Genomic DNA, 27,561 nt, shown 5'->3' on the forward strand with positions numbered 1-27,561 from the left:
CTGCTCTATCCAGTGTTTTTAATAAGAACGGTACAGTCGTTATTGATCTGTAATTAGACGGGTTGGCTGGGTCAAGCGTGGGTTTTTTGAGGAGTGGAATGACCCAAGCGTCTTTAAGGTTGTCAGGAACTATTCCAAATTTGAAGGAGGCATTGATGAGGTTGGTGAAGAATGGCGCCAGATCGTGTGCAGCTGCTTTGACATTCGGGGCAGGACAGGCATCACCTTGGCAGTTTGAAGGTTTTAGTTTCCTGATGATGTTTTCTACATCCCAAGTTGAGAGGGGTGAGAAGCTGAAAGGTTTACAAGTTGTCTGGAAAGTTGGAGATATGTTAGGTAGTTGTTTGTGGTTAGGGTCTGCAGATAGCAAGGATTTGTTTGCATTGATTTTGGATTGTAGGCAAGCTATTTTATCTAATAAGGCTTTCTGGATATTACTGCACCATAGTGCGTCCGTAATACATTTGTCAGTAGGGGCAATGGGGGATTCTAATTCTTTGAGTATTTTGAAAAGTTCTTTAATAAAAGGATTACACAAGCGGAATCCAACACTATAGGTGTCTTTTTTGGCAAGAAATATGGCTTCTTTGTAGCTAGAGGATACTAGGGTTAGTTCAGATTTGTTAGGAGCTGTGGGGTGTTTTTCCAAAGTGCCTCAGCGGTTCTTTTGGTTTTACGTAATTCTCTTAACTGTGGCGTGAACCAAGTGTTGAGGTGACGCTGTGGTTTCGGTTTCCGCAGTTTTAGAGGGGCAATGGAGTCCAAAGCTTTGAGTATAGCCTGGTTGTAAGTGTCCACTAGAGCTCTAGGGTCAGCATCTGAATCAATATTATTCAATATAGGGAGTAGTATAGGTAGGAGTTTGTCAGGAGTAATATCTTTCTTGTTTCTTGTGCGGATGGCACTGGGTGTCACGTATACCAACTATGCGGACGACACCCAGATACTCATTCCTATCACGGGTGACTACGAAACAGACAGCACTACCCTCAATGAAATCTACTGTTATACAAGCATGGATGGCACACCATGGCTTGTGTCTCAATGACGATAAAACCGAGCTGATCATCTTGAGCACTCATGCCAAACTTAAAAACCTTAATCCCTCATTCAAAGCCTTTACCATAGATGGTAATCTTATTTCAGTCTCAAATAACACAAACTCTTGGTATTTACATCGATGCTACCTTATCCTTCTCTAAACAAACTAACGCAGTAGCGTCATCAGCTGCATACACTTGTAAGCTAATCAATGCTTGCAGACCATTCATCTCCGCACCCAATTGTATCACTCTCACGAGAGCATTAGTCCTTTCCTAAATAGACTACTGCAATGCAAAAAAGCACACATTTCTGAGACCAGACGTAATCTACGCTGGCTCCCTGTCAAGCATAGAATATCCCTGAAAACGCTGGCCCTCACACACAAAGCTAAGGCTAACCTTGCTCCAGCATACCTCACTAACCACCTCATACCACACTCCTCCTCGAGACCTCTTAGAGCAGCACAAACTAATACCATGACCATACCGAGATTTAAACTTCACAACTCGGGTGGAGCTAGCTTCCCGGTACAAGCGTCCAAACTATGGAACACCATCCCCGCGCATTTACGTGCAGAACCTTCATTTAACCGGTTCAAACATAGCACGAAGTGTTGGCTCCATAACATGGACTCCATGACAGCCTAACCATAGCCTTATGGACAGTGGCCAATCACCTGTAATGAATATATCTGTGTATGCACTTTCTTATTATGCCTGTTCCTACTTGTAACTATCACAGAACTTTTCGGCTGACTGTTTTGCTTTGATTGTACCTTCCTGTAACTGTAACATAACTCTGATTAACTGCTCCTTTGTAACCAGCTCTACCTTACACGCCCATATCCCCCCGGGCCTGGCAGCGCTTTATAAATAAATATATACAAATACAAATTTAACATGTACTTTGCACTATATGTCAAATAAAAGTTTCACTATCCATGGCTGATCTCTGGATGGCAGCAGTGTGCCAAACATAGTGGTTTTGTTATCACTTGCATTTTAAATTTTTTGTCCTCCGTTACTATGAGTTGAGTGAATTTCTCTTAGGTTGAATAGGTAAACTAGCTTACCCGACCTGCAGGTCTAGCTGAAGTTTAAAGAATTTTCAAGGTGTGACTCCTATCTCTAATGTCTTATTTCAGCAGTTTGCAAAACTGTTGTATTTTTGCCCATTTAATGTCTTTGGTACAAATAAAGTCTGGTGACACTAACAATATTAGTGCAAATGTGTTAAACAAACGGGTCTGTTTGCTAATCAAAATGTTTTATTAGAAAACTCTGCTAATCAATTTTTGAAAAAAAATGTATGCCTTGAGGTTTAAGCGCTTCTTTGAGTATTTCATGCACCTTCGGTCTAGGTTTAGGTGGCCAAATTCTATGACCACAGCAGCCAAGCTGCTAAATTCAGCTTTGGAGGACATATGTGGAGCGTTCTTTGATCCCGAGTTAACAGGTTGTCCGGACATGGTAGTTTCATGGGTGGACACAAGGGCATCATTTGAAGGTGGGAGAACCAGGTATGTCGTGCCCACATTGGAGCCATTGGGAGCAACGTTACTTGTTCCTGTTGTAGCTTGGACTATTTTGTTGAGAAGGGGTGTTGGGGGAGGGGGAGAAGCGCATGTACATTTCCCTGACCAGTTCATCTGAAGTGAATTCCCCATGGATCCTTTTTGGGGAAAACTGGACACGTAATCTTGGCATTGTGCATTCTAGTGTTGCAAAGAGGTCTATTTCTGGGAACCCTTAGTTTAAGAAGATGTTGACTAGCACGTGTGTAGTTGCCACTCATACTCTGAGGGTAGCATTGTACTCCCACCTAGCAAGTCTGCCCAGAATGGACTTCCTGTGGAACACATTGTGCCACTAGGAACATGTCGTGATGTGGTGCCCACAGCCAGATGTTCTGGGCTAGTTTGGACAGCTATGCAATATGTCTGTTCCCACCCGTTTCTTTAGATAAAACATTGCCATGGTACTGAGAACTAGGACAGTCTTAACGCTAGCTGAGTCTTGAAGGCTTGGAGTGCTTTCAGGACAGCAAGTAGTTCCAGAAGGTTGATGAGTTTCCTGGTTAGCACCTGTGTCCAGAGGCTGTTAGCAGTGTGGTGAAGGAAGAGAGCGCCCAACCCGGTCATTTACACGGCTGTTGAGTGGCTTCGATTGCTGGTGTGTGGAAAGGCTTTCACTTTAGCAGATTGATTCTGTTCCAGTTGCAAAACCACCACTAGATCGTCCCACAACCCGCTTGCCTGCGACCAATGTTTTACTAGTCACTCTTGCAATGGACACGTGTGCAGCCTGGCGTGAGGCACTAGGTAGATGCAGGAAGCCATCATTTCCAGGAGGCGCATTGCCTTTCGTACCGTTTGTTGAAGTCCCACTTGGAGGTAAGACTTCAGTAAGCCATCCCAGTGATTTGTAGATCCCCCAACTCTATCAGTCTGTACTACACAAGGACCTGGGTAGAGTGGCCGAGCAGTCAGGCTTATCTTACAATGTGAGCTGTAGGTAAGTACACTGAACCCAATCAGTAATGCACATCAAAGAAACACCTGCACATAAATATATATTAAAATATAGATATTTACACAAGAGCCACTGTTAAATACTTAGCATAATAAACCAAGACAAATGGGTATACTTTTCAATGGGTCACTTCTTAGTTGGTAGTTGCTGAATGCATCCAATGGTTACAGGAGTTTGATAGTTTTATCGGTAATACCGCGCAGCCACAAAGTATAACGGTAATTGTATTCAGTCTGCATACACATTTAAGATAGTGATTTTTAGCAAGGAAAACCGTTGGTTAGTATCCTAGCAGAGCTTCATGTTCTAGAGGTAGTTTCGCGGCACAGCAAGTCTTTCAAAGTCAAAAACGCAACCGTAGCTAAAAGGCAGTTCGTAGCGGCTTAGTCTTGGAGTAGTAGAAGAAATCAAATGTTCCTGTGGATGAGAACAAGTTACTTACACCGGCTAACGTTGTTTCGACTAGATGTTCTATCTCACATATTCCTCATCTTGTGATCACTTTTTCAGCTTCAGCTGCTTGGGAAAAAATATTTCTGCAGATGGTGCTGTGCGTCGATCCTGTAGACTATGTCCCTCGAGGGCCTCCGTCTCAAGTTACAAGTCATCACCAGAATATATATATAGCATGCGCAGTGCCCGTTGGATTCAGTTCCCCCCCCCCCCCCCCCCCGTTTACCATTGCAGAATTAGCAGCTTAGCATCATACGGTATTAGACTCTAAAAGAGTGTAAAGTGTAATGCCTGGAAATTCTACAGCGGGGTAAAATTGGGAGGGGCAATGAGAGTACGTGGGAGACATACAGTCAAAAAAACCTTACCAGGGGTAAGTAACTTGCTCTTGGAATGGATTGCGTCCACCCATGTATTCCTCATCTTTTCATAGACTAAAGCAGTGTTAGTTTTGGAGGCAGGAGAACACATTTTCAAAATTAATATCAGTCATGAATGAAGGACTGCCTTCCCAAATCCTCTCTCCCGAGATGAAGAGGAGTCTAGACATTAATGTTTACAAAGGTTTGGATGGTAGACCAAGTGGCTGCCCTAAAGATGTCCCTTATCGGCACCCCTCTTTGTAGGGCAGAAGATGTTGCCATGCCACTCACAGAATGGGCCCTTAGGCCTTCTGGAGGGCCTTTACCAGCTAATCTATAACATTCTCCAATGCTCAGAATAATCCATACGGACAGGGTTTGTTTCGTTACTGCTAGTCCCAATTTATGAAGAGTATATCCAATGAAGAGCTGATAATCTTGGCGAAACTTCGTCATTTGCGAAATATAGAAACTCAGATCTTCTTGGGTCAAGTTTATGGAGCCTCTCTTCTTCCTTTCCAGAATGAGGGGCGGGTAAATATTTTGAGATCCATGGAATTTGGAGACTATTTTAGGTAGAATAGAAGTTGGTTCTTTCCTACCACTGACCGCCCCGTTGCAGTGCAGGAGTCCTCCAGACGTCCTCCCTCTTGTCCCCACGACTGAGGCCCAGAAACACAGGATCTGCAGAGGAACAGAAGCCACCTGGAACTGTTTCTTCTAACCAAAGGTACTGTACAGTCTAAGAGAACTTACCTCTTGTTGTGTAACCTCACTTGTTCTCAGTGGACACTTGTCTTGGTTGCGTTTGTAGTGTTGCTAACAGCTTCTTTACCTCACAAGCCTAATCAGTTTGTGGCCCTACTTTGATTTCTTATTTTCTACAAAGACTTCTAAAAAATTGTGCAATACTTCCCTACCTGCAAGAATTGCTTCAGCTCACCCAGACGTTTGTCCAATTGACTTTGACCTGGCCTGCCTCCCTGAATGACTCTCCCTCTGACATTGTGTTTGGGCTTCCTTCCAGGAAGGGGTTAACCTACTTTGCATTGGGTGTTACCAAAAGTACTTCCCTGCTTCAGAATATTTGCGTGATCTCTTGTTTTATTTTAATAATATTTTTCTTTGACATACTCCTAAATATTGCCCTAAATGCAGCAGTGATATATTAATGCCAACAGCACCCTAACTATTGCAGTCACCTGAGTGTGTAGGTAGTGCATTTGTGTCATCCCAAATGGGAATGTGCCGATTTAGATAACTAAGAGTGTATTTTGTAGTGTATTTGTGTGTTTTATATTGCTCCTTTCTGAAGAAGGCTTACTAACTGACTGGTAAATAAATTAATTATGGTTTACTCAAGAAACCTTGTGTGTAAGAGTTTATTTGAATACTTGTCACTGTGAATCTCTGTCTAACTCCCCTACAGCTCACATTGACCCCTCTTGAGATAAGCCTGGCTACTCGACCACACTACCAACCTGTGTAGTACAGACTTATACAAAAGGTTGGGTTCCTATTGCCAGGAGGTCCGGGTTGGTGTAGCGCACCCAAAGGGTACTGCATAGAATCTTGCCTAACAAGTCCCAAAGAGTAACCTGCTAAGAAAGCATCATTTTGGTTTTAGAAAGGGCTTTGGTACCAAGCACTCGCTATGGGTCCTTTAGAATGTAATCTCAGATGTCTATAGGTACCCTGGTACATCGTTCTCTGCCTGTTTTGTTGACTTTAGCTCAGCCTTTGATACGCTCAATCGTTCTAAATTATGGGAAAATGAATTAAATGGGGCACTGACCCATCCCTCCCACTTCATCAAACATTTGCACCATAAAACACAGGTCCAAGTTCGGTTATCGCAGGATGGTACTTTATCCCAGTCTATTGTGAAAAATGTGGGTTTAAAGCAGCAGTGTCTCTTGATGTCATTATTGTACAATTTACATATGGCTGATCTGGCTTGACTTATGCCGATGACCTTGTCATACTCGATAAAACACCCATGGGGCTACAACATTCTTCGAATGCACTGCTTATATACGCGCTGGCGAATGGCTTCAGAATAAATATGAAATAAACTAAGATCATGGCCATCGGTAAATGGGGGACAAAGTTTCATTGGCATCTGGGATTGTCCAAACGGACCCAGGCAGATACATATAGGTATTTGGGCATTCAGGTAAAAGCTACAACATCATTTCTGTATGTGTAGGATTCCATAATGCCTAGGGCGTGGACTAATTGGCTCGCCATTAGGAAGGTGATTGATATGCGGGGTGGACATTCATTGGAGGCAAAACTCTTGGCTTTCAGTACAGCAATTGTCCCGGGGATTTTATACACCCTTGACGTTTTTCCAAAGAGGACAATTTGCTGGCTCCCAAAATTGGAGGCAAACATCTTACAAATCTTGCTTGATCCTCGAGGAACCTTTCACAAGGGTACTCTGGAATGGACCTCAGCGCCCACTTTCTTATAGAAAAAACGTATTTTGAAGTCGCATGAAAGAATGGTAACAAGAGTTAATTGGTTCCTCAACTCCGTTCATATAGGGTACTATACTTGGGTTACTCTTCATTGTATTCATGCGGCAAAAAAGAGAAAAAAGAGAGAACTCGTTCTTGGTGATCATAAGTTTTGTATTGATATTAACATTTGACTTATATGACGACACGTGTTTCAACGGTACACCGCCCCACCCCCATCTTTTTCAAATCAGGGCTTAAAAAAATGCATCCATAAACCAAAGAAATATATGAAGAAAGCAAAGTAAATCAAACCTGAATTGCAGAAACCATAAACAGTCACAAATGTCATTTGAAGAAAAGATAATACATGTTTGCAGTTTTGCCATTCGTTGCGTTCAACAGTGTTCAACAGTATTAAATGTGCACGTTCCAAAGTTTAGTTGAGATTGAGGGAGGGGTGATGGGTAGGGAGGTTCAGGGTATATAGAGAGAAAAAAGGAAAAAACATCTTCATTAGTAAATGTTTAGACACATCTCATATCTACTTTGATTGTGACATATGGTTTGAGCTATTTGCATTAACAAAATATTAAAATTACTTTAAGCCCAGAACATAAGGAGTCATTTCACACTAGGCAGGCAGATTGGGAACAATACAAGCTAGATGCTAATAAAACTTTTTCATATAATAGGTTGGGATTTAACCCATGATTTGGCACACAAGCTGTAAGGATATTGTAAGGTCAAGCAACACCAATTGGGTAAGCTCAAAACATGCTCATGAATATTCCCCGTCAGGCCGGGAATCCTCTGTAAAAGAAAAACAGTTTCACTTTCACTTACAAACTGTCTTTCTCCTATAAACCAATCACTGAGCTCTGGGTCATACTGCCCCCAGCCAATGACTGACCTCTCCCTAAGCGCCTCCTCTGGCAGTCATCTTCAGATTTGGTAGCCCATAAAAGTATGACCAAGAAGAACTGCAGAGGGGCAGGAGGGAGGGTTCCCATGTGAATCCATGCCAGACCCATGCTGGAGAACAACAGTTACAGGTACGTAACGTGTTCCTTCTCCAGCATGGGGTCCAGCATGGATTCACATGCTCGTGAAGAATACAAAGCCACGGGAGGTGGCAAGGCTCAACAGAAGCAATCACGCTTACCTCCAGAACAGACACCTTCAAGCGAACTGGTTGCGTAGCACTGCTTGGCCAACCCTGGACTCCTCTCTGCAATCCCAGTCGACGCAGTAGAATCTTGTGAAGGTGTTAGTAGAAATCCACATAGCAGCCTTGCAGATATCCAGCAGGGGCACACCAGACAGGAACACCGTCGTCTCAGCAATCGCTCAGGTGGAATTGGCTCTCGGACGGCCAGACAGCGGTCGGTTTGCCAACCAGCAACAGTGTGTGATACAGCCGGAGAGCCACCTGTAAATGGAAGCCTTGGACAAAGCTTTCTCATGGTTCACAGGACCAAAGTTCATGAAAAGTTGAGAAAAGTTGAGAAGTCTTCCGGAAACTCTTTGTGCGTGCCACATTGAAGTTCAGAGCACGCGCCAAATCCAGTGAGTGCAAAGTCCGTTCAGCCGGCGACGAAGGCGTGGGAGAAAACACAGGTAACACCAAAGGCTTGTTGAGGTGGAATTCTGACTGAACCTTTGGCATGAATGAGAGCTGCGTCCGCAGCAGCACCACCCTAGTTTCGTGGAAAGTCAGATAAGGCAGCTTGCAGGACAGGCCCTGGATCTCACCTACCCCCGAGCATGTGTTGCAACGTGACCATCTGAATGGGGACATGGAAGTAAGCGTCCTCTAGGTCCAGCAATGTCAGGAAGCCCCCTTCCTCCAGACGTGACCCTCAGGGGGTTGACCTTCTGCATCAAGTTGCAAAACGCTTCCACTTGTACCCGTAGCATTAATGAGTCGACGATGCCCTGGCCAGGAACTCCCTGCATTCTGCTGGTAACTCATACCCATTGAACTCTAAGGCTGCAGGAGCCACGCTTTCAGCTTCGACGATCTTGGGTTGTGGTGGAGAATTTTGCCTCCTTTCCTGGCGAGCAGATCCGCGACCACGGGCAGCTTGACTGGAGGCGACCTCGACAGGCTCAGAAGGTCTGGGTACCAAATCTGCCTCGGCCACACTGGGGCGACGAGGATAATCCTGAATCAGCACAGTTTGAGTTGATTGATGACTCTCAGAACGAGAGGCAACGGTGGGAACGCGTACAGGAACAGGCCTTCCCACGGGAAGGAGAACACGTCCTCCATGCTTCCCGGCTGGTGGAACCTGCTGCCGAATCTCTGGGATTTGGAGTTCGTCCCCATCACCAACAGATGGATTTGGGGTTTACCCCAACCTGAGGAAGAGGCTGTCCACTTGATGCTGCCGAAGCTCCCAATCGTGGCACGAGTGGCGCTCCCTGTTGAGGGAGTCAGCAATGGTGTTCTTGACCCCCGCCAGGTGAAAAGGAATAAACATCCCCTGGGCGACAGCCCAGTGCCACAAGTCCTGTGCCTCTCTGGAGAGCACTGGGGATCTGGTGCCCCACTGCTTCCTGATGTAGAACATTGTGGTGGTATTTTCCGTGAAGACCCTCACCACCTTGCCCTTGAGGGACAAGAGGAAGACTGGAGGGCCCAGAACCCTGTTTGCAGTTTCCTGTCCCTCTCCTCTGGTAGCCACAGGCCTCTGGCGTGGAGACGTCCGGTGTGGGCACCCCAACCCTCCAGGGAAGCGTCCATGCTGACAGTCTCCTGGGGACTCTGGAAATCCGTGACCTGGGCAATGTTGGCGCGTGCGCAACACCACCTTATCGCTCGACGGAACTCCTTGTCAAGCACAATCCTGTCCGCAAAGCTTCTGGACACACCGAGCGTCTAGAAATTCCTGAAGGGGTCGCATCTGCAACCTGCAGAGCCTGATCAGGTAGATACACGACTACCGAGCAGCGACTTTGTGGTCCATACTGTAGCGATCTTCAGTGCCAACAGCCGTTACACCTTGATGAAAATGGCTGCTATCCTCCCTTCCGAGGAGGCTGTCAGGCAGGAGACTGCGTTGATCCTGGACCCTAGGAATAGTATGTCCTGCAATAGAATCAAGCAGGACTTTGAATAGTTCACTGAGAATCCCAGATCTGTCAGCAGCCGGACGGTCCTGTCCGTGTATTCGACAGCGATCTCCCTTGACTTGGCCCGGGTGAGCCAGTCGAACAGGTACGGGTACACATGTATCCCTTGCAGACATAAATGGGCCACCACTGGTGCTAGGCACTTCGTAAACACCCTGGGCACCGACTTCATTCCGAAGCAGAGGGCCTTGAAGTGGTAGTGCTTGCCTTGCACGACGAAGCGCAGGAACTTCAGAAGCTTCTCGCAGAATGTTTGGGATTTGAGGAACTGGTTTAGACGCCGCAGTTCAAGAATGGCCCTCCAGCCCTCGGTCTTCTTTTTTACCAAGAAGTATCTGGAGTCGTCTCCGAAGCCCCGGAGTTGCTTCGGAACCAGCTCCATCGCCCCTTTTCTTAGCATGGCCCCCACTTCCTGCAGAAGCCGAGGTATGTGCTGCTCCTGCCGGGCCACCAATGGTATCAGCAGATACTTCTGCTGTAACACAAGTGTGTCCGTGGGCGAGAGTGTCCAGCACCCATCGATCGATGGAGAACTTTTCCCCATTCGCTGATGAAGCCAGCCAGCTGGCCTCCCACCGGGGTGAATGGGTGGGGGGCCCCAACGTCCTGGCCAGTTCAATCCTGCTTCGGGGATTGCGTTCCGCCTTGGGAGAAACGGCAGCGGCCACCTCCAAATGCCTTGGAACGACTTCTTTAAGCCTCCTGGGTCGTGGAATGGGAGGGTTGGCGGTACGAGGAGGATCCCCCACCGAAAGGAAGGCCAATTCTGCTAAAGCGTGCCATGGGCCCAGGCCGTGTCGGTGTTGGTCTTGATAGCCCAGTGGAGAAGCTCTCGGCGGTGGGGAGACACTGATGTCATCCGTATCTGTCGTTGCAGTGTCCGTCCCTGTATGCCTGCGGGTTGGCGGGGGTAGGGTATGTGACACGGTTGATGAGGTGTGCGGTGCCATTTGCTCTTCTTCACCGGCGGGGGTCCCGGTACCACCGGTGCCATCGGCATCCTCTTCTGGATCTCCGACACCAGCGTGTGGAGAGTTGACAGAATGTCCAGCGATATGTCTCTGGGAGATGGAGGGGGAGTAGGCTTGCTGAGCCCAGTGCCTACGTCGTCGGCTCTGCCGTTTCCCCTCAAAGATTTTGTTGTCCTCCGCGTTTCCGCAATTATCATCACTGTCGTTTCCCACATCCTCTGGGACCGTGTGAACAGAAACCATGTCCTCTTCCTTCCAAAGAAGAAATATCTGTGCCTTGGAGCACTGGAGGTCACCACTGCCCCCCCCCCCCTTTTTTGCATCCTGAGGGGTCAGAGACGGGCTCAGGGGTGGTTTCCTTGTCTCCAGCATCTTCCCTACCGGCTTGGACGAAGCCTCCCACTTGGAAAAAAGGGCCACTCTGGGCGTCGCAGGGGTCCCGTGGACTGGGTCAGCCCCTTTCGCCTTCGATAAGGCGGACGCCACCAGCTCGACTGATGAAGACGACTTCTCCCTTTAAGGTTAGGTCAGACACCTTACCCTGTGCCTTGGCTTTCTCTGCCTTCTCCCGCAGCTTCCCGGTGTTAGCCGATTTCCTCTTTGAAGAGGAGCTGGAGCGATGGCTTGAGACGGAGGCAGACGGCGAAGATTAGCGCACCCTGCTGGTCCCGGAACCCGCTTGCGCGGCGACCCCGATGAAACGGACTTGCAGTGCTTGGCCTTGTCTTGGGCCCCCCACAGATGGAGCGCCCTCAAAGGACTTAGAAGCCGACCTCAGACCGGCTAGTCCTGTGTGAGGCATGCCCCTGTTTGCCACACGGGGTAGAGGCCTTGGCGTAGAGCCATGCCACCAATCGCCTATGCCGAGGGTGCATTTGGAGAATCCCAGGCAATTTTCGCAATCCGCTTCCTTGTGATCTAGATGGAGACAGAGGCACTGGGAGTGTTTGTCCTCCACAAACACATTCCTCAATCCGCATGTGGAACAGAGCTTGAAGAGAGAACCTATGTCCTTCGCCTCTGAAATGAACTTGACGATTCTTGCCCTTGAAGGGCAATGAAAGACGCTGACAAACGGATCCATGCTTGCCAGTCAAAGGAACGAAAGAGCACAAAAACTATGACAAAATCTTAACTTTTTGGTATAAAAAAAACCCAAAAATGTAGAAAAGCTCTCAGAGCAAAATACGAGGACTCCCTGAACAGGGGGTACAAATCTGAAGATGGCTGCCAGAGGAGGGCAGTCATTGGCTGGGGGCAGTATGACCCAGAGCTCAGTGATTGGTTTATAGGAGAAAGACAGTTTGTAAGTGAAAGTGAAACGGTTTTTTCCTTTTACTAAGAATTCCCGGTCTGACGACAGGGAATATTCATGAGCATGTGAATCCATGCCAGACCCCATGCTGGAGAAAAACACACCAAGGACCTCGACACGTGAAGGATCATGGGTACTGTACAAGTCACAGTAGGAATAGTGTTACAGGACCGGCCCGTTGACATCCTAATTTCGAGTAAAGAAATGTTGTATTACTCCGCACCAGCCACTAGATGTTAGTGTATGCACAGCATGTGATTCTAAGCAGATCCACAAGCCTCAGAAATATGTACACCCATTTAAAATTCTCATTTAGAAAAGCACTTTTCTTTTCCAATCCAAAATATACATACCATGTGATGGTCACATAAATTGAAACACTTAGTAAATTACCACAGAGAGTCAAAGTAAAAACGATTTCCTAGCCTTTTACCAGATGTTGCTTTTCAGTCTGAAATGAACACAGTTACTATACAACTTTCTCCTTGGCCACTGTGGTGGTTTTTAAGTGCCACGATAGTGAAAAGGGGTTAGCTAGGAACAAAGGCACATTGCTCCTCTGATCCCTCACCACACATTTGTCTAAGGCCAACAGGGTAGACGGTCAAGTGTTTACTCAGGGTAATCAGGTAAAGGATTGAAAATAGAAGGTTGAGAGAAACGTTGACAAGGCCCCACCTTCATCAGGCAAGTACTGGAACTCCATGGCCTCGCTGACTTCTTTGTCAGAGGGACGTCGCAGCTGCATCTGTACTCTAACTGGCTCTCGAATGCCCTGGTTCTGGAATGCAGGTGTGCGGAAAACTATGGCCACCTGCCGGTGAACATCTGCCTGTGAGAAGGTCCCCTTGGCTTCCCAGGCACCCAAGAAGAAGCGCACTTCAATATCTTCTGCACAAGAAAGGAAAAAACATGATGGGCAGTTACAATCCTGAGGATGGGGCCAATATGTGACCATCAGAAAAGGTGACAAAATAATAGCATGGGAAGGAAAAACTATATTTTAATTACTTTCCACATTCCAGAAACCTTGTTTAAGCCAATCAAAAAAGCTTACATGTGAACTGGTTGCAAACGGGTCTGTATGTATTGGCACCAATTAATCAGATGTTGCATTTTGGAACATTAATAGGAGAGAAAATACATTCATGGGATAGCAATTCTATTATTCCTTCTGTCCCTTCTTTCCAAACTGTCATTTTCTGCAGCCAAGTAGATTTACACAAATGTCTTTATCACACAGCTCGTCTTGGTCCTCTGTGTTAGCAACTATCAATCTTTTTCTAGTAGGGTTTACTACCACCTACCATCTATATTAATGTTAGGTTGGAGTCAAGCATATCCTTAGTAAAGATACATTGAGTACAGGAGAGAGCAAAGACTATTACCTGAAATGTCACTAATATAATTATTCTTAATCATTGGTTCTGCTCTTCCTACATCCAAATGGTTAAAGGACAAGCTTACAAAAGGCATTGGAAGGAGGTGATAATATACTGACCAGACTACAAGCAAGAAGGTTGTTGATAAAACGCATTGAAAGAGTGATGCTTCAATAATCATGACTAGCGGCACATTTGACCACTGTGGTCCATGTAAACAAGAATGGGCAAGTAATGCAAAGACAAAACAATCAATACAGCCAGAGAAAACAACCAATACAATAGTCAGACCAAAAGGACTCCTCAACACTGCTTAAACAAATTGAGAAGCTGCAAGCAATCATCATCATCCGACATTTACATATAGTCTTCAGTAGCCTAGGCAGTTTCCTGAAAGATCACCTCTATAAAAAAAAGGGCTTTACAACGCAACATAAGAACAAATTACTTACCTTGGGTAATGGTCTTTCATGTATATGTCTTTACTCCCACAGACAACACATCTTAGAAATGTGTTCCCTGGCATAGAAAACTTTCAGAGCCACCAGGGGATGCATTACGGCCCTCTTCAACTTGATTGGTGGGAATTACCTTGAATGGCAGCTCATGAGTAATATGTATAGGGGTCACCTGCATCCCTTTAACTCAGTTTCACCATTTTCTTCCCTGCACTCAAGAAGCTGAGGAACAAGAGAATTGGCACAGATTCTGAGACATCTTTGGAAGGAAGGTGTTCTTCATCAGAAAGAACACTGCCAAGTATAAGAAATGTGTTCTTCAAACGTAGGCCTTTCTTCCATATTGTTCCTCTTAGAAACATTCAATGAGCAAGAAAGAAATGGGGGGGGGGGGGGAGGGTAAGACCGAGAGGAACCTGCACCTATATTAGAATGCTTTGGAGGACTGAGTCAGGAGGAGAAGAGGTATAGCAAACCAACATTCCAAGGATTTACTGAATTATCACAGCTAAACAGTACTATAAAATCCTAGTCAGCTGCAGGTTTTACCAGACTGGGTTACCACCCTTAAGAGAGGAGGAGGTCAGAGAGCCAGAAGGCAAGGCCAGCGAACAGCCTAATGAGGGCTATATCTCAGACAGACACTGGCAGAGACCAGACTAAGAGGTTGAGGACTGTTGCAAGCATGCAGACGTAACCATCTAAGACACTGTCTGATACCAGAACCACAGACTGGAAAGCCCTCTGGTGATAGATCTCCAACTCTGGCACAGATCCGACCCAGAGAAGAAGCAGGTCAACATCTTGCTGGGGGCTGTACGGCAGACTCTGAAGGAAGACTGGGCAGAAGGACAACCGGAGGCATTTGGTTCTATGTGATGGTTCCCCATTTTGAAAGTCGCATACAAAAATAAAAAAAGACTGCTTTTTTCCAGCCGATTTTGTGCAGCCTTCAAATGCGGAAATATCACCCAACTCCCTGGGTATCAGGTCCCCTGACCACACCCTCTCCCATGCTTGTGGGATTTTGTACAAATCGGGGGATTTCACCCCACCCGAACACCCTTTCCTTACACACTGCCTCCCTTCCTCGCCCAAACCTATTCCCAGCAAGCCCCACCCAAGAGACACACTTACGCAATTACAAAGATTTACCCGCTTACCCATCAGAAATATTCTCCCTCCTCTCCCAGGCACAAACATAGAGCCCTCTTCCCCCCAACACACTTATCTGGTTCCTGCGACATCCACAACTTCACTCTTCTGGCGCAGCTGCTCCGATCAACCGTTGTGCACACGTGTGTGCGCCCAGGGACGCAATAGTTCAACTTAGAAAGAGTGCTTGATCCATTTCCATTCGGGCAAGTAAAAATATATTTTAACTTAAGACCAGATTTTTGGGATTAATGAACAGACAGATATTCCCTAAGCAAGGGGGGAAGGAATACCTGTTGGGGTAAGTGGGTTAAAGTGTATTACCAGTTGGCCTAGGATCTGCAGGGGAGGGCAAGAAGATGTACACTGAAGTAGTAGTACCCCAAGCAAAGGGACTGGGGAGAAATAATTGCTAGTATGACTTGGTCAAGAACAAGGAGGGTACTATATCTAAGAGACAATGTATAGGAATGAAGATAGTTCATTTGATAGGCCTTTGCACCTCTGAGTAAACGCATTCAGACACAGTTGGTATAGTAACCCTTATTGAGTTTTAGGTAGAATCCCGAGGGCCGAAAGGCATTCATTCGGCCCAACCTGTGGATTATAAATTACGTTGTTTAACTTAATTTGTAACTTGTGCATTCTGTTGATCATTCATCACTATTGGGTGGAGAAAATGTCAAAAACAACCTTGTGGTATCAATACCTGAATGGAACACTAACCAAATCTCGCTGAACTACAGCCTTTGTGGTGTAGTCCTTTGTTTGTCCTTTTTTTGCCCCTCTACTCCCATCTTCATTTCAATTGGCTGAGACAGTCAAGTATGCCTGCCCTCTGTTTTTGAAGTCCTTCTGTTTACTTGTTTGCCCTGCCTTCCTGTTGGTAATCCTTAGCCATCTTGTGCAGCAGATAAGAGATTTACAGCCTGTTTGGAGTTCTTTTGGAGAAGTCTACCTGTATTTTTAGTGTGATTTTCAATCTGTGTGTGATGGATTGCTTGTAGAAGGCATTGCCTTTGTGGTTTGTTTCGGTCCCTTTTCCACCCCCTCTAATCCTATCTTCATAGCAATTGGCTGTGGCTCCCTCGGCCTCCTCAACCCTCCATTTGCTTTCCCCTGGCCATCTCCCCGCCCCACTCCCGTCAGCCCCCATCCTTGATAAGGCCATCCATCTCCAGGGAGTACTCTTAGAAGTGAATCCCGAGAAGCCTTGCACAGGCAGCCGGCGAAGGGCCAAAGCCCATCTGCCGTTTGCCCATGGACATCTGAAAGGACACCTTACAGCTACATCCGGGTAAGGTGGTATGGGCAGGGAGTACAGCCATTACTGTGCTCTGGTAAAACTCTACCACTCCTACATTACCACCTCCTACTCTTAACATTATGTTGTCCTGCACTGTGCTCATGGATTTTCACTTCAGAAGAAATGTCAAGTATGGCCCTTGCATCAGTTCTATGTGAAAAGTCTGCTTTTTGATGGCCGCACATAAAGATCGATTTACTTCGGTCGATTTTGTGCAGCTCTCAAAAAGTCTAAGTAGCATGAATTTGGGTGTGGGGGGGGGGGGGGATCACCTCCCAAGCCCCCTCTTTCCTCCTTGCTCCCCTGCTGCCCCACCACTGCACCTTTTCACCCCAAGCATACCCACTCAATCCCTCACCATATTCTCACATAAACACACACAACCAGTTACATTTACCCTCTACCCTTCACCCTCCCCTTCACAAACATTCCTTTTTATACACACAGTCCCTCGCACACAGACAAAGAAAACCACACACACACACACACAGACTCCTGAGACGACTCCTCTGGGTCCCGCTGTCAGCCCCTGCGTGCACTCGTGTGCGTCGCAGGGGCTGACAGTTCGATTTAGAAAGACCGCTCTGAGCAGTCTCCGAGTTGACTTTCTGGATCAGTTTTTTTTGTACCGCTGCGTCGCACACGATAGATGATTCAGGAGGATAGCACATACACTGGACTTAGATGAAAATATAAAGATAGCCAACATATTGCACTAAGAAGTTATTGAGGGTAGCCAATGTGTTGCACCTAGAAGAAAGGTGAAGACCAGTGTTACGATCACCTGGTCTCTGCGAAGGTGTTGGGGCACGGTTGCAGCCCTCCCGGGGGTGAGGTCGCTGGGGACAGACTTGGCTCTCTGCGCTAATGTGGTGACAGGTGGTAATCGGTGATTCTGCTCGTGACAGCTCCTGCGCGGAGAATAGGGGGCGTAAGAATGCCAGCTTGTGCGCCCGATTCCCTTCCAAACCACTTCTCTCACATCGTGGTAACCATGGGAATGCGCTGTCCCTGGAAAGCTCACCTGTTGATTAGTTTTGGCGGGCACTCTGTCCTGCTGCTTCTAGCAGGGGCACTTGTTTGATCTGGACCAAATTCCTTCACTGGTCCCTTGCACTTGGTAGTCCAGTCCTGCTGCGACTAAGCCATTATACTTCAGGTAAGTGTTCCTGTTTTCCTTTGTCTTTCCTCATCTGTTTTGTTGTCTTGTATTGCTGTCCGTTCCACTTTTGATGTTTGCTCTTTTGCTTTCTTCCCTTGCAGGTGATGTTGCCAGCCCGGCAGACACTGCTGAGCTCGAGGCGGCAGCCAGAGGGAATGAGCAATGAAGCTGCAGCGGTACACTAGCTGGTAAATTGTTAACTACGGGCGCCCGGGGTTCAAATGTGGCACGGCCCTAGGACAGATGTTCTAACCTTGTCCTTCACAGGGTTAGAGTTTGTGGATGCGGAGTGCGGTGGTGGGATCAAGATCACTGGATGTCAGGAGATGAGTCTGCAGATGAAGCACCGGTTTCATGGAGGCGAGTATGCAGGAGAACGCCTGGTTTCAAAGGTAAACTGGTCCAATCGGCGGTGAGCGTCACGTTGCACGGATGGAGCAGCTTATATAGCTGAACTTCTGAAGCCACGCCCACCAGGTTCAGCCTGCCTGCCACACCCGATAAGTCAGCACATGAAGACCAGGCCTAGGGAGCCACACCCGATGAGTCAGCACATGAGGATGTTCTCTGGAATAAAGGCTTTCAGCTCCTGGAAAGTTCTTGTAAAATAAAAGCACTCCTGCACTGAAATAAAGTGTTCCTGCTCACATCTCTATATGAGCCTGGCGCCAAAGGCGCCGGGACTGAGTACAGCCAGGGCCCCTGTGTTTATGGGTCCCAAAGGGACATAAGTGAGTCAAGTGACCCATTGCCCCCATCACTAGATGGTGTGTTTTTTGTGTTCTGGGGCCTGTGGCCATGACAACCAGCCCATGAGTCGCACACAATAGATTTATGAGGCTAACATACACACTGCACTTAGATGAAATATGAAGCCAATGCATTGCATTCAGAAGATTTCTTTAGGGTAGCCAATGTGTAGCACCTAAAAGAGCTGTGAAATTAGCCTATGTATTGCATCTAAGAGAAAAGTGAAGATTAGTCAATGTATTGCACTTAGAAGAATGCTGGTTAGCCCAGGTAGAACAACACAGAAATATTGTGAAGGTAACCAAGGTATCACACTTTAGAAACATTGACAATGCCAATGTACTAACCACCCCAGCTCCTCTCCCACATACCTCCTAAGTACCACACACGCCCTACGGGCCAGTCAAATGACATGCAAAACACACATCCAACACAACAAACATTTGCAAACAATCCCTGATGCTGGGCCTGATCACTCTGAATATATGCCAGTGCACACAACCAAAGCTTACTTGGAAAACCGACTCGCACATGATGCCAGTTCCTCAAGCATCAACCTAAGAGCCCCACTTCTATCCGATTACCCTTCCCTCACTAACCTACCACACCCTATTTCATACAGAGCCACGTCAGCACCTGGAGATTATGCCAATGCTAACAATGATAAAAGAGCACTTGCTTTTCCACAAACTAAACATCAGACATAACAGGAATCAAGTAGGGCCTAAAGCCAGAAACCATATGCAGGTTATTCTTACAAGAGAAGGATGACTCGTCCTCATCAATTGCTCAGATGCCCCAAGTCTGAGGACACTTAGGGAACAAAACCTAGCTAGACCTATCTAGACCACATGGTTGGTTAGGGCAAACTTGATTTGGAGGACATGGTATTTCTATTGATGCACCTGAAGAGCTTTATAATATTGTGTGCGCTCTATCCTCACTTCCTTTGGTAGCCATCTCACCTTCTCAGACACTCGGATCATCTCTCTTCTTACTTTGAGAAAATTGATAAAATCCAGGCTACGGTCAGAACCTTGAGACATCATCCCCCAGGTCTTGCTACTGCCGTTCCGAATCCCGCTCCCACATTCTGTTGGGACTCATCGTTCCCTGTCTTCACCACAGATGACCCATCATTGGCTGTTCTTAAACTAATCTACTTCCCCAGAGGCCCTATTCCGCTAGCTATAATGAAGGACATCATGCCTAGCATTGGTCCATTGCTAACTGCCTCAATTAATGATTCCTTTTCCTCAGGGCTCATCCCCTCCTTCCTTAAACACTCCCTGGTGATACCTCCAGTAATAAAACCCACACTGGATGCAGCAGTTTCTTCCAACTACCGTCCCCTCTCTCTTCTTCCATTAATAAAACTTCTGGAGACTCTAGATGGTCCCTAGCTGGTCCCGTCCTTTTAGTTCTTTTCTCCAAAAAAAATCTACTTTCTTTCACTCATCCCAATCTGGTTTTCACCCTGGCCGGGGCACAGAAAACATTTTGGTTTCGGTGGCCGATGACCTTACTCGCCTACGATCATGGCGGGGTGGGAGCGTTGCTGCTCCTAGACCTTTCTGCGGCTTTTGACACCACTGTCCTACTTGATCACCTCGCCATGGCAGGCATTTCTGGAACGGTTCTCCTCTTTTCTGTCTGATGGATCTCAGTCTCTTTCCTTGCCCCCTTTCCATTCTCAACCTACCCCACTTCTATGTGGTCTTCCGCAGGGCTCAGCCCTCTCCCCAACACCAATATCAAACCACTGACTTGAGCTTCTTTCACCCCACAGCTTCAGCTGTTACTCCAATGCTGATGACACCCAAATCTTGATCCGTTTAGATCCGACAGTCCATGACACTGCTACAAGATTTCGGGGCTGTCTTGAAGCTGTGGGGGAATGGATGTCTGCTGACTGGCTTAAACTGAACAGGGAGAAAACAAAAAGGTGTTGGTGGGGGGTTCCCCATCTGCTACAGTTTTGGACGTCAGCCCTTTGGCCCCCCTCGGTCACTGCCCTACCCCTGTCTCTTCAGTGAAGAACTTAGGCATTAAAATGTCCTCTTCCCTATCCACTGAACTGCACAAATTGGTGCTATTTGTCAAAGAGGACATTTTCAGCTTGTGTTATGTTATCTGTTTCGTACCGAAGTACAGCGCAAATGACACCAAAAGGCAACCCTGGCGGTAATGACTGAGACAAACCCTAAGCAGATGTAAACTAAAAGAGTAGGGTCTTTAAGGGCTTTCTGAATTGCAGATGGACAGCCATGGAGTGAAGTGCAATAGGCAGGGCATTCCACAGTTTGGCAGCTCTCACTGAGAACGAGCAGACGCCGATTGGGACGCAATGGAATCTGGGCACAGCAAGTAAGAAACAATCGTTATACCGCAACAAGCGGGTAGACACGCAAGGTCAAAATTTCCACTGCAAATACTCATGACCCAGTGTGTGAAACCACCTGTGCACAAGACAGGGGTTTAAAAAGCACACATTTGACCACTGGCAGCCAATGCAGAGCACACAGAACTGGGGAGACCTGATCCCTGAAGGAGGCACCGGGCAACTGAATTCTGTCGAATCTGGAGACGATGCAACAGATAATCTGGTTGGGACAAATAAAGGGAATTACAATAATCAATCCGGCTCAGGACCAGGGAAGCAACCACCGGAGCGCAAAGATGGAAAGGAAGGAACTGCAGTACCTTTCTAAGAATCATCAGCTGAAAATTACCAGCTTGACAAACTGAGCTGATCTGGGACGACAGACAAGGAAGCCGACAGTTTAACTCCTAGATTCTTAACCACAGGGATAGTAGCAGGAAGAACCAAACAAGGAAGGCCAGAGAGACGGGATCCAGGGAGACGTGACGGAAGCAGAGCCAACAACCAAAACCTCCAACTTATCCCCATTCAATTTAAGCCAATTGTTGCTCATCAAGCTCCCCACAGCCTGCAGGCAATCTCAGCTGGGTGGCATGGGCGAGATGGAGAAGGTCCAGCAGAACCAAGATCTGCGTATCATCAGCATAAGATTAACATTTGAAGCCGTGCAAGCAAATAAAAGCAACAAGAGGCTGAATGTAAATATTAAACAGGGTGGGAGAGAGAGCGAAGAACCCTAAGGGACCCCACATACCAAAGCAGAGACAGCAGAGAGAAAGGGTTGCAAAGAAAGCATCTGCGAGCGGTTAGAGTGAAAAGAGTGAAACCAAGAGAGAACAAATCCAGAGATCCCAGCAGCAGAAAGACGGCTGATTAGGATAGAGTGGTCGACCGTGTGAAAGGCGGCAGAAAGATCCAAAAGGATCAGAGCCGCCACTCCACCCCGATCAGCAAGACCAAAATAGTCTCTGTACCTGGGCCCGGTCTAAAATCTGACTGAAAAGTGTCAAACAGAGAAGTATCTTCACAGAACTGGCCAATCAAAGGGGCAACTAATGATTCCAGCTACTTCATGAAGACCGGAAGGAGCGATATTCGGTAAAATTAGCTGGGACAGAAGGATCAAGGGAAAGTTTCTTGAACAAAGGGATAACCATAGCACAATTAAGTGCAGAATGAATACTCCCTGTAGAACAAGAATGATTAATCGCAGTCATACAATTAGAAATAATGAGGCAAAATTGCTTTCACAATTCACAGAGGAATGGTATCGGCAAGTGAAGCCGATTTCATTCTCTCCACCGCAGAGCCAATATCCCCTGCAGAAAAGAAAGGGAAAGAATCCCAGCAGGTGCTGGGTGCAGACAAAGGCCTAATCGCCAGGGACGCAACAGATAACGGGGCAGAAGTGACCGTGTTAGGCTTGCGAACAGAAGAGATATGCTTGCTAAAATCAACGATTTAATGAAAAAAAAAAAAAGAATCAGCCAATGAGTCACAGACCTCCTGTAAGGGGGGAGTGGACTCAGCAGGAGATCCCTTAGCAGGCAAGAACGAACAACGTTAAACAATTCTTTGGGCTTAATAGAATTCTCAGTTTTGAGAGGTACCTTTTTTTGTTTTGCCTGTTTAACGGTGAGATAAGTAGAGGTGATTGCACAAAATACAGCCCTATCACCAGGGGAGTAAGAAGCACGCCATTTCCGTTCCGCTTGCCTAAGATTAAGATGAAGAAGTTTAAGATCGTCATTGAACTCAGGACTCAGAAGGCCGACCATGCACCCAGATATCAGCCACAGGGACCAATGAGTCGGCCACAGTAGTGAATATCTCAGAAAGAGAGCGGAGATCAAGGCAAGATTAAATCTCTAACCAAAAATGTGCCTTATTTACCCTCTCAATGTCACGCTCCAGCTGTATCCTCCCTCATTTTATCTATCATGGATTATTGTAACGCCCTACTACTGGCAGAGCTGGCCTACCTTTTGCAGCGTCTGCAAGTGCTGCAAAACACGGCTGCCAGAGTTGCAACTTCTAAACCCAGGCGTTCCCACATTTGTCCAGTGCTTCGCCATCTTCATTGGCTCCCCGTGGCTAACAGATTACAATTCAAGTCGCTCTGTTTGGTTCATTAGGCTTTCTATGATGTTGGTGCAGAGTATCTACAGGCTAAATTTTACCCTTATGTCCCAGTCCGTGCCCTTTGCTCAGCTGAGGTCGGTCTGTTTTCTGTACCTCGGTTTAAGCTTTCACGTATTGGCGGCCGTGCCTTCTAAATCTCTGTTGCTTTGCTTTGCTTTGGAACTCCATTCCTCTAACATTAAAGAGCCACTAAAGAACAGCACATGTTTTGCTGGTTACTGAAAACCTACCTTTTCTAATGTGGTTCCCTCCATTACTTACCTCAGACAGCACCATGATGCCTTTAATGGCAACTTCACACTCTACAAATAAAATGTAATGAACATACACAGCAATGATATTCAATTGAAGAAAACAGCTAGCTTTCTATACAAAATACAGCAAACAAAACTAAAATGAGAGGACAAATAAATAGGAGGAAGGAGAAAAGGATAACCAATGAGGACTAATGGAAGGAATCGGTTGGGGGATGAATAAGTCAAATTCTTAGTTAACTTACTTTCTGTAGATACTCAGAAGGAACTACCAATGAATGGCTTAGACGTAAGAAGGAAGAACAGTGTGGCACCAAAAGGGTTCCAGACCCAAAGAGATAAAAATCACAGGGAAGCCAAACACAAGCTTCCTTTTAAGCTTGTCATAGGTAGATTTCTCCTTCAAGGCCAACAGAAGACAAAAACAGTGTTCCAAATAAAGGACTGCTGCTAAATAGGAGTTTGGTTTGGAATTAAGTGCACTCTGGTCAGCAGATCAGGGATCTAAATCCAACTCTACATAAAATGGTTCTGCTGAAAGGGAAAGGATCAGGCTCTCTACAACCCAAATCTTGAAGATCATTTCCCTAAGATAAAGAATTGCCCACATTTAGGGAGGCACCTGGACATGAGCCAAAACACCACATGAGCACTAAATATTTTGCTTTGAATAATTATCTTACATAATTTCCAGATTTTCAAATCCCCCTTTAATATTAATATGGCCATAACACTGCACAGATTCCGAGGGCCATGCTCGCTTTTCTGGGCAATTGAAATGTTGTCCAACTTAAAACATTCTTCAAACTAGACAGCTCCCTCCATTAATCGCCACCCTTCTCAATGCCCAACTGATTATTTTTCAGAAATCGATACGCTCTCCCATCACCTCCCTGTTTTCACAATTATTGGACATTTTCAACGCCATTTCTTGTTTACGAGTATAACTGCTACAAAGCGATTTTCTTTAATTATTTAATTTGTTATCTAAAATGACCGGACAGACTAAAAAGTAATGACAATTGAAAACTAGCCAACGTGGAACTGCTGCCACGACTGCCAGATTATTTAAGACCTTGAGAGCTCAGGCTATGCTCAAGGGCAGTATGGTAAATTAGTAATGCCTACCCCCAAAACAAATCTAAAGGGTGCAGGGATTTATCATTTTTATGCTTCATCCCCTCTCCTAGTGAGATCCCCCCAGCACTTTTTGCTGGACTTCTGGACCTTTTTCTTTCAATCCTGAATGAGTGGAGCCTTTTTCCACTCATTCTTGTGGGCTCTGTCTTTTGGAACTCTATTCTTTGTATTCTATCTGTATTATGCAGTCTGTCTGCTCCATAGCTATTAAAGGCATATGTGTTTTTACTACTGCAGCACACAGCTCATTATGGGCACTGTTGCTGGGGACCCTTAGGATCCTCCTTTAAGATTATTTTTCTATATCCTAAAGTAACTACAGTTCTTAAGGGGAGATATTTATTTATTTCATTTGTAAGGCGCACATACAACCCAGCAATTGTGATTTTTCGTCACGAAAGAACAAGGGTGGCATAGGTGTAATTACAGTTTATCACAATTACAGATTGGTGAGGCATTCCCATACATGATGGTACAATGTGGTGGTGATAAAGATCAGTTTTTGACAAGTAAGCGTGGTGTGCAAGTGGGGTAGTGGGTTAGAAGAGCTGAGTTTTGCAAGCTTTACGCAATATCCAGTAGGATTTCTCAGCCTTCAAAGTGGGAGGGGGAGGTTGTTCCAGAGTTTGGCAGCAAGGTAAGGGAAGCTTGAGCCTCCGTCTTTTCATCTCTTTACTTTGGGTACGACTAGTCAATTAGTGTAGGGGGTTCTGGTGGGTCTTGAGGAGTGAGCTTTAGTGATTCTTTGGATGAGATACGGGGGCGCTGTATTGGAGATGCACTTGTGGGTAATGGCGAGAGTTTTAACGATGAAGCGCTCCTGGCTGCTCTTAGGGCATTGTTTTGGATGACTTGTTGCTTGATATTTCCAGAGTTCGTGCCTTTGAATAAGACATTGCAGTAGTTCATCTTGGAGCCAATGATGGCACAGGCAATCAATTTTAAGTCAGTTATTTTTAGTGGGGAAGGGTCTGGCTGCGTTGAGGACCTTCGTGGCGTAGGCTACTGAAGAGGCGATGGCACTTACTTGTCTAGACATCGTGAGTGAGGCATCGAGGAAATCTCCTAGAGTCTTTAACTGAGGTTGAGACAGGAATTAGGCCATTGTAAATCTGGAAGGCAGTGTATTTATTGTTGAGATTTGTTTTGTTGAATTTCATTTTTTCAATTTTACAAAATACAGAGTGATACAGAATATTCAAGTCACAACAATTTTAGAATCAACCAAACCAACTACACATTAAAACTATATACACAGTAAAGGAGGTATACAACAACATCACCCATCACATTTTCAACCTCAACTCCCAAGCACCCCCACCCACCCTCACCCCAAACCTCCAAGTACACAGCGGACTTATTTATACTTAGATTGTTGAGAGATTTGAGGGCATTAGGTGAGCCAACAATTAAGATCTCAGTGTTGTCGCTGTTGAGACAGAAATGATTTGCTGCCATCCAGGCCTGTATTGTAGAATAGATGTTGAGGGTGGTGGAGTCATCTGCGTAGTTGCCTGAAAGTGGGATCCGTATTTGAGTCATCATCAGCATAGTTGGTGTAAACTATGTTGGGGGAGTCTAGGATATTAAAGAGAGGTCTGGCAATGATGTTGTAAAGTGTTGGGGCGATGCAAGACCCTTGCGATACACCGCAGGTGATGGGAGAGGCAGAGGGCATTTGCAATCTCTTAGAAGGCCCTCATGACACTACCTTCCAAGGAGGAAGCAATCCAGGCAGTGGCACATGGGGTGAAATTAGCATAGGTTGCGGTAGAGGACTTGGTGGTCAACCAGGATGATCTAGCGAGGGCAGGAGATCATTCATCTAGCGAGGTGGCGAGGGCAGGAGCCCCCACCAACACCTCAGCTGCCGCCACAGAGTACCCCTGATGCCAGGCGACTATGCCGGAACGCCCATGCTGACCAAATGCAGCAGCAGACACCCTTCCATCCTTCCATGGTGAGGCCCGCACTGCATTGCCAGTATTTGATGCTTTGATCCTCATATTTTGCCCACCCTCACCTGCTTCTACACCTTTAATCTGCTTTCGGTCCAGAACAGCTGATCGCATCTGATTTGCGGGAAACAAAATGCCGGGCGTCTCACGTTGCCAAAGGGAGGCTTGAATTTGTTGCTAAGCAACGCCTCAGCTACTTTAATGAACAACATCCGCCGGCAGGCGGCAAGCCGGCGGCCCAAGGAAGGCCAGATAAAGGCCATCCTGTTTGCCCTGTGAGACCCACATGAGAAACCCTATTATTTCTCGGGACCTAACTGATATTATCCTTACAGACACCCATGTGGATTCACTGTTCAACTTTGCCGCAGTCATCCTACGGAATACGCCTCATCAATGAGACACTTACCCAGGTAATCACCTAATCCACTGTGTATGTGTGTGATCCTGATAATCTGTTTATTGTGCCGGAGTAGTGCCCATCGCAGCCTAAGCCCAGCTGCAAACCCGAGGTGATCCTGGGCCCACCCACCTCTAAGAAGCCTGCCCTATCTGATTACAATGTGTGCGCATTCCCAGATTTCACATGCCCTCATATTTGTTCTTTTGCTTGCCGATTGCCATACTGTGAGCTTTGCGCAACGTCACAAGTTACCTAGGTGCCCCCCCATGTATTGCCTATTGCTGTTGCATTAACTGTGATTTATGCCCAGGTGCCCCTATGCACTGCCTATTTGTTGTTGCATTAACTGTGATTTATGCCCAGGTTCCCCTATGCACTGCCTATTTGGTGTTGCATTAACTGAGTTATGCCCAGGTGCCCCTATGCATTGCCCATTTGATGCTGCACTATGATCCATGCCCAGGTGCCCCTATGCACAGCCCATTTGTTGTTGCATTAACTGATTTATGCCCAGGTGCCCCTATGCATTGCCTATTGTTGCTGCATTAACTCTAGATACTAGACCTAGCCACGACACATCCTACTGCCAGGCGCACCTATCAACAGTGCTTGGCACATGCTCACGCCCCATTTGCTTATAGAATCACTGGCTTAGCTGCTTAATTGCGACCCAACTGGCCCACACCCCAACCTATTGGCACAGTGATTGTCACTAGCCCTACTCAAACCTAGGTACCTACTGTACGTCATTCTTACATGTCTTAGTGCTGACTTGGCCTCACACACCTACGT

General features: G+C 46.4%; 1 protein-coding gene across 2 annotated transcripts in view; it reads right to left on the reverse strand.

Moving 5' to 3' along the window:
• The window catches only part of RELA (RELA proto-oncogene, NF-kB subunit), a 507,042-nt gene that overhangs the window by 162,533 nt on the left and 316,948 nt on the right, over nt 1-27,561 (reverse strand). Inside the window, exon 9 of one of the 2 annotated variants that reach the window (XM_069644816.1) lies at nt 12,955-13,167. In XM_069644816.1, coding sequence (XP_069500917.1) covers nt 12,955-13,167 — 213 coding nt within the window. The remainder of the gene's footprint in view (nt 1-12,954; nt 13,168-27,561) is intronic. The other variant, XM_069644817.1, reaches the window with a different exon arrangement.

The sequence above is a fragment of the Ambystoma mexicanum genome, chromosome 2p (genome assembly GCF_040938575.1).
Source record: "Ambystoma mexicanum isolate Mex_15411 chromosome 2p, UKY_AmexF1_1, whole genome shotgun sequence".
NCBI classification, from domain to species: domain Eukaryota; kingdom Metazoa; phylum Chordata; class Amphibia; order Caudata; family Ambystomatidae; genus Ambystoma; species Ambystoma mexicanum.